The sequence below is a fragment of the Lepus europaeus genome, chromosome 1 (genome assembly GCF_033115175.1).
Source record: "Lepus europaeus isolate LE1 chromosome 1, mLepTim1.pri, whole genome shotgun sequence".
Classification (NCBI taxonomy): domain Eukaryota; kingdom Metazoa; phylum Chordata; class Mammalia; order Lagomorpha; family Leporidae; genus Lepus; species Lepus europaeus.
Window position 1 is genome coordinate 11,453,994 of NC_084827.1, and position 13,907 is coordinate 11,467,900.

Consider the following 13,907-nt stretch of genomic DNA (forward strand, 5'->3'; position numbering starts at 1 on the left):
TGCATTGAGTCCCAGAAACTACATTTCCATTCCAGCTTCCCACTAATGTGCTTCAGAAAGCAGCAGATGGTGGCCCAAGTTCTTTAGTCCCTGTCCCCACGTGGGAGGATTGGATGGAGTTCCTGGCACCTGACTTCGACCTGACCCAGTCCTGGCTGTTCTGGGCATTTGTAGAGTGGAGCCAGTAGATGGAAGATTCTCTCTCTCTCTCTCTCTTTCTCTCTCTCTCTCTCCCCTTCTTTATTTTTCACTTGGCCTTTCAAATAAATAAAACAAAACAAAACAAAACAAAAAAAAGATTCTGTGTCTGACAGAACATGTTTCTCATAGAATGTAAGATTTACAAAACCAGCCGGCGCCGCGGCTCACTAGGCTAATCCTCCACCTGCGGCGCCGGCACCCCGGGTTCTAGTCCCGGTTGGGGTGCTGGATTCTGTCCCGGTTGCCCCTCTTCCAGTCCAGCTCTCTGCTGTGGCCCGGGAGTGCAGTGGAGGATGGCCCAAGTCCTTGGGCCCTGCACCCACATGGGAGACCAGGAGGAAGCACCTGGCTCCTGGCTTCGGATCAATCAGTGTGCTGGCTGTAGCGGCCATTTTGGGGGTGAACCAACGGAAAAGGAAGACCTTTCTCTCTGTTTCTCTCTCTCTCTCACTGTCTAACTCAGCATGACAAAAAAAGAAAAAGAAAAAAGATTTACAAAACCAGTGATTTGTGCCTGTTTTATTCATTCATCTATCACAAGCATCTCAAACAGTGCTTTAAAATAGTTAAACAATAAATACATTGTTGAATGAATGATTGCATTTTAATTTGCATTGTCTAGGTTTAGTCACATTAGCAGACATAATGAAGTAGTCAGCTGGTTGCATTTCTGTGTGAAACAGGGGATCTTGGTCTTGGATTCACATTGCAGATATCAGCAAAGCTTTTAAATGCGCTGATTTTCAAACTCCACTGGGCAAAAGCTGAGTGCCACTGCTGGAGATGCATTGGGAAAGAAACAATGGAAGGGTAATCCAGAATCCAGGCATATTTTTTAAAAAAGAATCATTTATTTTAGAGGCAGAGTTAGAGAGAGAGAGAGAGAGAGAGAGAGAGAAGTCTTCCATCCACTGGTTCATTCCCCAAATGGCCGCAACGGCTGGTGCTGGGTCAATCCAAAGCCAGGAGCCAGGAGCTTCTTTTGGGTCTCCCACATGGGTGCAGAGGCCCATGCACCTGGGCCATCTTCTAATGCTTTCCCAGGCCACAGCAGGGAGCTGAATCCAAAGTGGAGCAGCTGAGACTCGAACTGGTGTCCATATGGGATGCTGACACTGCAGGCAATGGCTTTGTCTGCTGTGCCACAGCGTTGGCCCCTGGGCATATAATGTTAAAGATTCAATATCAAAAGTAATTTTTTTGAATGACTTCCTCTTGGGAAACTAAATGTGACCTTTGTTTCAATAATAATTGCATTACTGAAAATCTTGGTATACATGAAAATCACCAAAAGGTACTTTGGATTCATATGTAACATGAAGTAGCATTTAGGTTCCAACAGAGAAGGAAATGGGCAAGATGAGGATGGACTGAATACGGGCCCACATACGCCTGAAGGCCACGGGGCAACAGAGTGAATGGGGAAACATTTGCAAAATGGATCTTCAGAGGGCTTTCTGGCTACACAGCCGCTTATTTACACGTTTTTCTCCTAAGTTATTAAATAGCATAAATGCTCCGTTTCTCCTGATTAGTGTGTTGTGATAATATTAACACTATCACATGCCATTTGCAAGAGTTGTAGCAATAGGATTCCATTTCCGTGTTGATCCCACAAAGCCGCTTTGATGTTTCCTTCACTTCTTAACACTGGCTTCTACCTCATTTGCATTTGTCATTAGAGAGCTGCTTCGAAGGATTTCTCTCCCTCTCAGCAAAGAGTACCACTGAAATGGAAGGCCTGGGATATAACTCAAATCATCCTAATCAGATTTCTCAGCCCTTGATCTAATCTCCAAGCTGTTTTTGCCTAGCTTCTTGGTGAAGTTCATTCATTAACTCAGAAAGCATTTACTGAATATATGCTTTGTCTATCCGTGGGCTATGGTGTAATAAGATTAGTCTATGAATTGAGCCCTGTCCTTTAGGAGTTTATAGTCTTATTGAATGAAGTAAGCCACATAATAGAATGCTATTTAAAAAGTATGATGGCTTTTATACTTTAAATATGTTAGAAGATGTTCATGTCAGCTAATCGACCTTAACTCTGACTTTGTGCCCTTGAAAGTAAATTATAGAACATTTTCTGTTTGTATCTATTTCACAGTTAACATCACAGTTCTTTTCCAAGATGTTTTTGTGATCCTGGTCGTTCCTTACCAAGTGTTGCTGTGGAAATAGTAGAAACAGTCATTGACATTTCACAGTTTTGCTGACTGTGAGCTTGGGAGGATTCTGAATAGGAGGAAAGAATAAATTGAAGTGCCAGTGATTTTTTTTTTTAATTGGAGCAAATTGCTGCATAAAACCACTCCCCCCTCTCAAGTCCTCTTCAGCCACACACCAAGTTCTACCAGTCTCTCTCTCTCTTTTAAAACGTTTATTTTATTTGAAAATCATAGTTACAGATAGAGGGAGAGACACAGTGTCAAAGAGATCTTATCTCCACTGATTTACTCCCCAGATGGTCACAATGGCCGGCGCTGGGCCTGGCTAAAGCCAAGATCCAGGAGCTTCTTCCAGGGTAGCAAAGGTCCAAGCACTTGGACCATCTTTTGTTACCTTCCCAGGCCAATAGCAGAGAGCTGGATCTGAAGTGGAGCAGCCAGGACTTGAACTGACGCCTATATGGGATGCCAACATCACAGGCTGAGTGAGAGTACCTGCCATGCCATGATGTTGGCCTCTCTGACAGACTCTTAAATGTCATCTTCCACAGCCAAAATGACTTCAGATAGAAAAATAGCTTACACTAATATTATTTGAGGTCTGAGATATAACTAAATTACTTTCTTACTTTGGCAGAAAATGTCTGTCCATGTATGGTTTATTGGAAAAGGGGATTTTCTTGCATACAGAGAACAATGAAAAGCTGTAACCAGAATTACTTCCCATCTCTTTACAGCACCTAATATTTGTTTCCTATTCCTTTTCTTATACATATATGAGGAGCCATCAAAAAGTTCATGAAAATGCATATTATAAAAAAAATGCATGGACTTCAAAATTTTTAAAACCAAAATAGATCTCTCTTTTCATTTCATTTTCCTGCATGTTGGGGGTACCTCTGTATTGTTTTTTTGTGATTCCAGTTACAAACTTGCAGCCATTTTAATGTTTCTTACTGAAGTCTCTACCTTAATGAATGGTAAGTGTAGTCAGTCGTTAATTCACACTCACAATGAAGACTAAATGATCAATGAAAACCCTTACTTGTTTCTGTCCACAAACTAGAAAAGTGTGTGACTCGACTGCGATTTCATCCAGGGTTAAATATTTGCGTATCTTTTATAGCTACGTTGCTCTTCCAGACATCCCTTGCATCCTAATTTGATTATTTGAGCCATTTGTCCCCTGGAATCGGTGGTCAGAGTCTACAAGCTGTGGTAGTTGAACTCATTTGTCCCATAGTTTGAACTGCTGCCTGATACTAGATCTTTATTTATTTCTTCTCTTCTTCGAATCCCAATTCTCTGGGGCAGTTCATGAAAAAATGAAAGATTTGTGGTTCTTTTTTTTTTTTTCATTCACCAGAGATTTAGGTATTCTGTAGCTGTTCTGAATCTTTGTGCTTTGGCACTGTTTGGTATTTTTGTAGAACGTTTAAATTTAGCTTGGGGTGACTGTTATGAAATCCAAGGTGGGAGCTGTAGAGTCTGGCTCCACAGAGATCTAGTTTTCTTATGCTGAAAACGATCACTCAGGGTCACCATACAAAGCCCTTCCAAGCCCAAGAAAATCCTAATGAGAAATACTAAATTTTCTTCAACTTAGATGGAAACCCATGGAAGAATCTTACACTATTCTCACTGCTCAAGGATAGGGAATACAATTTGGGGGAAGGGCCAAAATGGATGTTAATAATTTGCCGGGCCGACACCGTGGCTTAACAGGCTAATCCTCCGCCTTGCGGCGCCGCTACACCGGGTTCTAGTCCCGGTTGGGGCGCCGGATTCTGTCCCGGTTGCCCCTCTTCCAGGCCAGCTCTCTGCTATGGCCCGGGAAGGCAGTGGAGGATGGCTCAAGTCCTTGGGCCCTGCACCCGCATGGGAGACCAGGAGAAGCACCTGGCTCCTGGCTTCGGATCAGCGAGATGCGCCAGCCGCAGCAGCCATTGGAGGGTGAACCAACGGCAAAGGAAGACCTTTCTCTCTGTCTCTCTCTCTCGCTATCCACTCTGCCTGTCAAAAAAAAAAAATAATAATAATAATAATTTGCCTTGATGAAAGTGAGGAAAGAGAATATTGTGTCACCAGACTGGCTTCATTAAAGGCCTCCATACTTGTGATGACTGTCTGGGGAATTCTATAAAACAAGTACATTCCTGCTGCCCAGTGGGAGCTTTTGAAAGGAGGCTACTGGCAAGTTTGATGTGATCTCATCCAACTACTGAAGACCTATCCACTGTTTATGGGACTTCCTGGGTAGGGATAGAAGGGACCGAAACAGGGAAAAAAGAAGCCCGGGCACCCATTGAGCTCTCTGACTGCGTGATAATTGATTCATGCTTGTTCAGTTCTGGATTTTTTACTGGATTATAATTCTGTCTTTCCCCAGGTTTTGGGGGCTACTGTGTATCTTGCCCAACGTTATAAATTCCATTTCTGGGTGCAGTTTGCAAAGGCTGATGAACAGGACACAGAGCGTCTGCCTTTTTGGGTTCAATGAGGTTTTGATTTCTGCTTTTATACAATTTGCTGCCCAGGGCAAGTGCCTTTTTCTTCAGTGTTGCCATTGTGATGCGATTCACCATAGATCTTGCTAGGTTCACTGTTGATGACTTCATTCCTCTACACGGTGAAATGGGTGAAACAGTCTGAGGATCCAGGCCTCCTGAGGGCTCCGATATGTCTGAGGGCCCAGCCTCAGAGATGGCAGGTTCTTACTGCAATGTTCAGGTCACATGAAGCAACTTGTAGAGACCCAGCTGGAAGTCCAATCACTAATAAAATCTCTGGTGTTTTCTCAGGGCTCCCCTTTAATGGACATTGGTAAGTTATTGTCTCACACCTGTCCAAGCATATTTGCTCCCACAGAGCCAAATGTGAAGACTTCAGCACCTTGGGAGCTATGTGAGTGCAGATTCCTGTGTCTCTGCCTTCCAGTGGCTCAGAACTCAGAGTTGTAGCATCACAAGACCCACCTGATTCTATTTCAGGTGCTTCTCAGACCACATTTAGATGCTACTAGAGAGGGCAAGCCCCTCTCCCTTCCTGGGAGCCACAGGTAACCTACAAATCAGCACTCATGATTAAGCTTGAGACCCTTGTCTGACATTTTTGATGGCTGCTCAGAAATTGAAATTCTATTATTCCTGACAGTATCCCACATCTCCCTAGGTGATCCCAGCATTCTTCCTTTTTCATGCTGCTTGTATTCTCACCACAATGCTCTTGCCTATCCCTTCCTTTTGCACAACAGCAATACTATTTGCTTTGCAAAAAAAATCTCTTAATTCTTATCTTTGCAGACAAGGTCAGGCTTGGCTTTCTCATCCTCTCCTATTCCATTCCCCCCTTTCTGATTTAATTCTGTTCAGTCTCACCTGACAAACCTACGATCTGACAGGTGTGTTTGGCTTTTTTTTTTTTTTTAAATGTAGGCCTTGGTCTTTTCACATGAACAATTTCTTGGCAGGTGCACCCAGTCTTTTCCCATTTAGAACCCCAAGCTCAGGTAGACAGTCCTCTGCTAGGGTAAAGGATGTTCTCTAGAGGAAAGAGGGGTGAGAGTGAACTTTGAGCTCTGACCATTCAGAGCATGCCTTGCTGGGAAGTGAAGGGGTTTCCATAGGAGACTTCATGAACCTCATTTTCTTGCCCCTCGCTTTGGTCTCTGGCTACTTGAAAATTATCCAAATATTCCTAATGTCCAAACCCTAGTTTTTTTCCACAAATGGAAAGACCTCCATTCCTTCCCTCTATCCCAAATAGGGGCTTGCATTTTAATTTCTGGTCCTGACTGATATTTTCCTATGGTGACCCTTTCGATCTCCCTGTCTTTGGGACCTGCCACCCTCTGCCTTTAGAGCAGTATATTCCAATACATTGATAAAATTTCCAGACGTGGAAGGCTGACTCAGGCATTATTTCTACTCCACAGGAAATTTTGAGCTCCGAACAGATTCTGATGTTTTTCTTTGTGTGTTTCTTCTTGCTGCAGGAAAGCAATCTCCCGGGCAGGCCTCCAGCACCTGGCTCCTGCACATCCCCTCAGCCTTCCCGTGGCAAATGGTCCAGCAAAGGAGCCCAGAGCGACTCTGGACTGGAGCGTAGGTGTCAGCTTTTTCATTTCTACGTCGTGTCGGTTGCGTGTGTTGCTTCTCTCATTCTCAGGATCCCTCTAGCTATGAGCGAGACTTGCTTGGTTATTTTCAGTATCGATCTTGAATCAGTCTTCAGATAGCTAAGCTTTGGCTCCTCCGTTTTCAGGCTCCCAGGAAGACCATAGCTCCTTTAATATGAAGTCAGATGTGTTCAAGCCTAAAATAAAAACTTCATGAATCATTTGCAACACTATTGCCTGGCTTTGCAGCTGTGAGATAAAAAGTCCCTTGCACACATGCTTTATTGGTTTCTGCCAAGTTGGCGATGAGTAGAGAGTGTTGCTTATCTTTGGCAACATTATGGAATCTAAGTTTGATTTCCTCAGCTCAAACTGCCATATATATTTTTTTTTTTTGGACAGAGGATGACCTCACTTTGCCTTTCTGGCATTTCATGTCCCATTGGTTATACTTCTCCCTCCCAGCCAAAGGCATATGGGACTTGCATCAGTGAGCTGAGTACATCAGCTGGTATTAACACTGTAACCAAAATACACTAACAAAACTATTAACTTTGTGTAAAGACTGCAGTCCGAAATTCTTAAGTCAGTTAGAACACATTTGTTGAGCATCTTCAAGGAATGAAGTGCATGGTCAAAGATATCCCTAACTGTGGACTGACTGGCTTGGTTCCCTCCTAAAGCAACTACAGCAGACGATGGCTGCTTTGACTTGCTGACAGCCTGTTCTGGTGATGAGCCTTGTCTAGCATTTCTAGTTAGCTTTGAGCAGAGCGGATAAACCATGTTCGTTTCCCAGCATAGGGAAGAGAATGACAGGGTGGGGTGAGAAGAGGAATACTTTGATTTGTTTTGCTTTTAACACATATGGCAGGATTTAATGTCCTTTTGTCATAACACTGTTTCCTCTCCTCCCAGCACACACTTATTAACATTCTTACTTTACATTCTGGGCACACCAGTGTAAATGCTGCCTGCATTTGTGAAGCCTGGCACAGACTGGATGTAATTTAAATGCAGCATCTTCCCTGATGGAGGTATGATTACTCTGAGCACGTTCAGGTATCACCTGAGCACGCTGAATTGGTGTTCAGGAAGAATATTACCTTCCCAGAGTTTCACTTTGTTCCAGGAAAGTATTGAATGAACTCTTCACTTATAATATAGAGCAAATTTATACTGTGTGCACTGTTAAGTCAAATGTGTGGAGAAACGTGTAAGTTGAATCAAAGAAGGACATGCATGGACCAATGATGACAGCATGTTATGAATCCAGGACCCTCAAAAGTTAGTTTAATATTTAATGTTCCAAGTAACCCCGTTGTCCACTGCAGTAGGACTCTATTGGAGATGAGAGTCTAATGAGGGATAGTTCAGTAAATTCTGTCTGCATCCCAACCTGTAGAGGGAATAATTGTGGCACTACCTCAAGGGGACTTCACAAATGTTGTTAGGGTTAACTGTGATAGTAAGTGGCAAACTTCTTTATAAACGGTGCAGCTTGCACACGTATTTATTCAGAAAATAAAGTAGTCGGTGAACTCATTAATCTGTTCAACATGTGTTGAGGCCCTGCTTTGTGCTGGGACTGTGTTGGTTCCTGGGGATTCTGGATTACAGGAGCTTAGGCTCCAGTGGGTAGACAAGAAGTCAACAGTTAGAATATGGGCTGGCAACGCCTGGAACAAGAGGTTACAGAGGGCGTCCCCGAGGGTGAGGAAGGACGCTCCATCACCTTTTGATGCTGGAAATAGTTACCAGAAAGTGCTCTGAACAGGAAGCGTCCTGCTTTAGCCAGTGCTTGGCTAGAAGGTGTTATTTCTGCTTCCTGTAGAGAGGTCTGTACTCTAATATTTCATCAAAATGGTATTTTTGGCTAGAGGTGGGAGGCTGCGATACCAAAGCAGAGAAAGAACAAATAGGACCCGAGGCTGGCTTTGTGCCGCGGGGGCTTGCATTCTTCCCTCCTGGCCCTCCTCTTTGACTGTGGGCACCCTGGCATGGCGGTCTGTTGAAACCACAGCACTGCAGGACACGCTTTGGGAATGTTTAATGAACAATGCAGGAAACCGGGAAAGCTTTTTCTGAGGACACTCTGTAGGAGGGCGTATGTAGAGTTCTGAGGCAATAAAGAGTTCTGAGCTGTGACTCGGAAAAACAAAGCATTGTGGGCTAATAGTGATGTTAGCAAACAGAGGCCAAGCCATGACCAATCCTCTACTCTATGACAATTATGTAGAAACACTGGTTTGAGAGGAGGGGAGGAAGCAGGTGGCTAAAAACACTTCTGCAACTTTTTGTGTTGCTAATACTTTCGATTACTTGCTCCTGCCTGAAAGTTTTTGGCTCTTCCTAACCAAGTGCTTTTTGATAATTTCATTGCCATCACTTTAGTTTGCTGTTCTGTTCCAGGGGTCAAACCAGGAATATCTTTCTTCTGCTGGAAGTGCAGAGAGTCCCCCTGCTTGACCTCTCTCTGCCTTCTCTTTCCCCCACTCCCTATTGGAATCGTGTGGAAATCCAAGGTGATGACGAATCTCTCACCATCAGTCCACACTTTGGGACTAAATAAACTAAAAGTAATTCCTCTTTACTTCGGTATTCCTGTTTGTTGAACACTGCTTAGGCTTAGAGCTTCTTAAGAATCTCTTAAATAAGGAAGAGGGTGGTAGGAATTTTAAAAAAAGAAGAAAAAATGAGGAAAACTAATTCCTTGCCTTTGGTGGTGCTAAGCAGTGCTTCTGCAGGGGTGGCCTAGGAATGGAACAGGCCTGAGAGTCCCTGGTTCCCCTCATTGTCCCACCCTTAAACAGTGATTGGAGTTCTTTTTCTCTATAACCCTTTGGCTCAGGAGGATGGAGGTCAGCTCTGTGGCCTTCTGGCTTACGCCATCTTGACTCCTCTCACTTAAGCTTATGAGAAGACATACAAAAGCTGTACATGGTGTGCTTGAAGTTGCAAGGCAAATCAGAGTGAACCTGGAATTAAAATTGTAGTCTTCGGCCTGCACCGCGGCTCACTAGGCCAATCCTCCGCCAGGGTTCTTGTCCCGGTTGGGGCGCCAGATTCTGTCCCGGTTGCTCCTCTTCCAGGCCAGCTCTCTGCTGTGGCCCGGGAAGGCAGTGGAGGATGGCCCAAGTGCTTGGGCCCTGCACCCGCATGGGAGACCAGGAGGAAGCACCTGGCTCCAGGCTTTGGATCGGCGCAGCGCCGGCCATAGCGACCATTTGGGGGGGTGAACCAATGGAAGGAAGACCTTTCTCTCTGTCTCTCTCTCTCACTAACTCTGCCTGTCAAAAAAAAATCATAGTCTTCAAGTTTCTACTTATTGTGGAATCCCAGATGCATCCTGTTCTGATTCTTGCATATGTGCTAAAGTCATCTGAAGGGACACAGTTACTTTCTAAATATCTTTTTGCAAACGGTTTTGAGGAGTGGTTTGCTTATAGTGTGTCTGAAACACAAGTGGATGCGGATTCAATGACTCTAGACTTCAGATACCTGCAGATCTTTGTCGGAGTCAGTTTTTATGCTCTGGGTACATAACCTTTGCTTTCCTTCAGGTGTTCCATTCTTACACTCTCCTTTCCCTGTAGCTCATTCCCCAGACTCCAAAATCATCTCTCCTTTTGGAGTTTACTTAGATGGTTGGTTCAGACCTTTAGAATCCCCTGCTCCTTGTGCACAGCCTCGTTTCCCAGATGATTCTTTGCCAAGATTTATTCTCACTGCCTGTGCATAGGCCTTTCCCTCCATGCATGGTCAGGGTAGGCTCCTCCATGTTGGTGCATAGACAGTGTCTAAATCAGTCCTCAGGGTGGTACCCACGCTTCTATTGACATCAGTGGACACTGGGCTCAACCCAGGGCGGATATTGCTGTTTCTATAGAGACTTTTCTCTCTTGCTCTCTGGCATGGCATGCGCAACTTTTCATTCTAATCTGGTTTATTTGAAAAGCACAGTGACAGTGGGTGGAGGAGATTGATTGATTGATCTTCTATCTACTAGTTCACTCCTCAGATGGCCATAACAGCCAGGTTGAGTCAGGTTGAGGCCAGGAGCAAGGAGCTCTATCCAGGTCTCCAACATGGATAGCAGGAACTCAAATAATTGAGTCATCATCAGCTGTTTCCCAGGCACATTAGCAGGGAGCTGGATTGGAAGTGGAGTAGCCAGGACTCAAATCACCTCTCCAATAAAAGGGACACAGGAGCCCTGAGCTGCCCCTTAACTCACTAGGCCATAATGTTGGCCTCTCATTCCTTGCTTTGATTTCCCACAGTGTTATTATCCATGCTGCGTGGTCTAACAAACCTCATAAATTAATTTGGGTATTTTGTTTGGGTTTCTTATTCCAGACCCTCAGATTTCAGGCTCCTTGAAGAGACAGGTGATGTCTTCTACTTATTCTCTCTTCACAGTGGAGAGCACAGAATCACAGGCCTAGTAGCTGCCTGATACTGATGCCGGGGGATGAATTGATTACTCCTTTTCTGCTCAATCAGACAGAAGGGGACATGGCACTGGGAGTTGACAGGCACTCAGATAATCTCCCGTTCTTGAAAGGCTCGGTAGGCATGACTCCAAAACCTACTTGAAAAATAAATGGATTCGAGCTATTTTAATCTCAAAGAACACTTTATAAATTTCCTTCCTAATAAAACACATTGTGTTACATCTTAAAGCACACATGGTTGTTTGATCCTCCCACTCTTCCCAATAGCGTCCTCTCGTCACCTTCACAGTGACAGCCGGCAAGGGCTGCTCCCTCCAGCTAAGCCAACTGGGGGGAGATAAGCTAAATTACTAGAAATGAAGGAAGTAATGCCCCAAAGGTAAAACATCCTCATTGCCTGGGCTGTCACCCAAGTTCCTGGCTCAGAGTGAGTTAGCCCATTTGGAAGTGTGTCTGCTCACAGATGATGTATGTTTTCTCTTGAATGTCATAGTCATCCTCTACAAGGAAGATCTTGTTTGGGATGGTTTTAGTCTTGTAGGGGAGGGCACAGGCTTTGAGGAGTGGTCTGCTTGTGGGGTGACCGAGTCATAAGTGAGTGCTGAAGAAGTGATTCTACACTTGAGGCATTCACTCCTCTTGTGTTTCCTTTTGTCTCCAAGTGCCTAACACAATTCTCAGGACAGTGGTGGAGAAGCCACCAAGATCTTTCTTAAAGGGTGCATTGGTTTTAAACTCAACATCATTGATCTCAATTCTTTGGAAAATTTCCTCCCATCCTAAGAGCTATGAAAAACAGAACCTCAACACAAAACCAAGCCAGATCCTCAGTCCAGACCCCCTTTCCTTTCCTGTAGCTGATGATGCTAAGAAAAGAAGTGTTTTTTTCCAAGGCAGTTGGTAGATTGCTTCACAGTTTGGTTCAGGGACAAGATTAGGGAACTAGAATCTTCACATGGGATTGGTTTGAACTGGGTTATGAAAGTAGGTCATCTTATCTTTAGAAACCTTGAATGAAAAGCCAGGAGGAGCAGGAGTGTGTGTGTGTGAGTGTGTGTGCGCACGCCTGTGTGTGCACGCATGCATGTATGTGTGCTTTCACTTCAGTCTTGTTTCGTATGCCATTCCTAGGAGATGTGCCTTCTTAGCAAGCTTTGGGTCCTCCTTCTTCATCAGGTTAGGGTGTCATCACCAGCAGTGCCTCCCACATATCTTCTGTCTCCCATCCCATTTCAAAAACTCTAAGTCGGATTTATCAAGACTGCAGAGTGGTGAGCAAAGCATGAGGAGCTGCTCACTATAAAGCAGTGACAGCTCTGGCCTTGGCCAGCTATGTTAGTAGTGGGACCATCTGTTATGATTCCATGGGACCTACTATTCCTTGATTTTCTGAAATGGAAGAGGTTTCAAATTACGCTATACTGGATGCTGGGAGAGATAGCATCCTATAACGTCACAGATCTGGGAAAAGTGTCTGTGTTGGTTTTCCTGCTACAGGCAAGTGATCGCAGTAGAAACAGATGTTAGCTGTAAGGGAGTTATACATTTTCTAGTAACCACATTAAAAAAGTGAAAACAAAAAGGTAAAGCTATTTTTAAAGGATATTTGCCTGAGCCAGATATCTAAACGTATCATCAACATAGAACTTATTGGTGAGGTATTTTACCTTCTTGTTTCATTCTGAGTCTCTAAACTCTGGTGTGATTTTCACAGTGACAGCACATCTGGGTTATTGCTAACCACATTTCCAGTATTCTGTAGCCATAGGTGCACGCACACACACACACACACACACACACACACACATATATATATATATATAGAGAGAGAGAGAGAGAGAGAGCAAATCCAAACCATCCAAGGCAGTTTGTGTCGGGAGAGGCAATCCACATTTTCATTTTTTTTCCCTTTTTGGTCTTATAAGGACATTTGTATAGGATACATATTTATCATTCTTAATGTTTCAAAACATTTTTATAGCAGGTGTCCTTGGATTTAACATAGATTATTTACTTCTGGTATGAGTACATTCTCTCCATAAGTGCTATTCAGTCTCTAACACTCCACTCACCTTTATCATTTTGCCTATGGCCCTTACTAGAATTTCCAGAGAATTTGAGCAAGGAATCGTACCTTTATCTGTAATTCTATATTTATATTTATCTGGGTGAATGTCTATTCCAGGTAAAGACATCTATTGGTATAAATCTATACAAGTATATGTACAGCTATTCAGACTTGTCTGGGCATTCCCAAGTACAGATGAAATGTTATCTTCATTTAGCAGAGGGAGAGTTATTTTTTTGTTTGGCACAGGTGGACAGTCATTGAGTTATATGCTATTCGGGATGCTGTTTCAAGGTGGATTTGTAAAGAAGCAGAAGAAAGGTGTTCCCAGGTGGGAATAGTGGAATGAACCAAACATGACACCATAAATAGAAAATGTAGGGTGTAGTTAAAGACTGATGAGAGCAAAATATATGGGGATAAGTAAGAAAGATTAAGTATAAACTGGTTGGATCACTAACAGAAGACCCAATTGTTAGTAATTTTGGATTTTATTTTCTAAGTTCAGGTAATTCTTTAAGTATTATAAGCAGGGGAGAAGCACAATCATGGCTGTATGTGAGAGGAATTAAGTTTATACCAGTGTAAAATAAATCAGATAAATCAGGAGGCTTTCAGAATTAAGAGTTCAGAGAAGAAACCAGGCCTCACAGATTAGACATGCTGTCCAAAGTGTAGTAAGTAATTTGGTGGTTGATGCAGACAATGAAAGAAAACCCAGAAAAAAATAAGAGCAGAGAAAAGACCTGTATCCACTTGGATAAACTGAACTACAGTAAATAAAAGATTCAGATGTGCAGTGGCTCAGTGTGGAAGTTGTTCTTTTACCCAAGTGAAATGGTACTTTTCCAGGTGGTTTGGTGGGGTGTTGAGCCCTTTATAACACATTCAGTCTC

General features: G+C 43.5%; 1 protein-coding gene across 2 annotated transcripts in view; it reads left to right on the top strand.

The window, feature by feature from the left end:
* DGKI (diacylglycerol kinase iota) overlaps positions 1 to 13,907 on the top strand; it is a 499,667-nt gene that overhangs the window by 171,665 nt on the left and 314,095 nt on the right. For both annotated transcript variants that reach the window (XM_062198081.1, XM_062198090.1), the window contains exon 2: positions 6,364 to 6,472. In XM_062198081.1, coding sequence (XP_062054065.1) covers positions 6,364 to 6,472 — 109 coding nt within the window. The remainder of the gene's footprint in view (positions 1 to 6,363; positions 6,473 to 13,907) is intronic.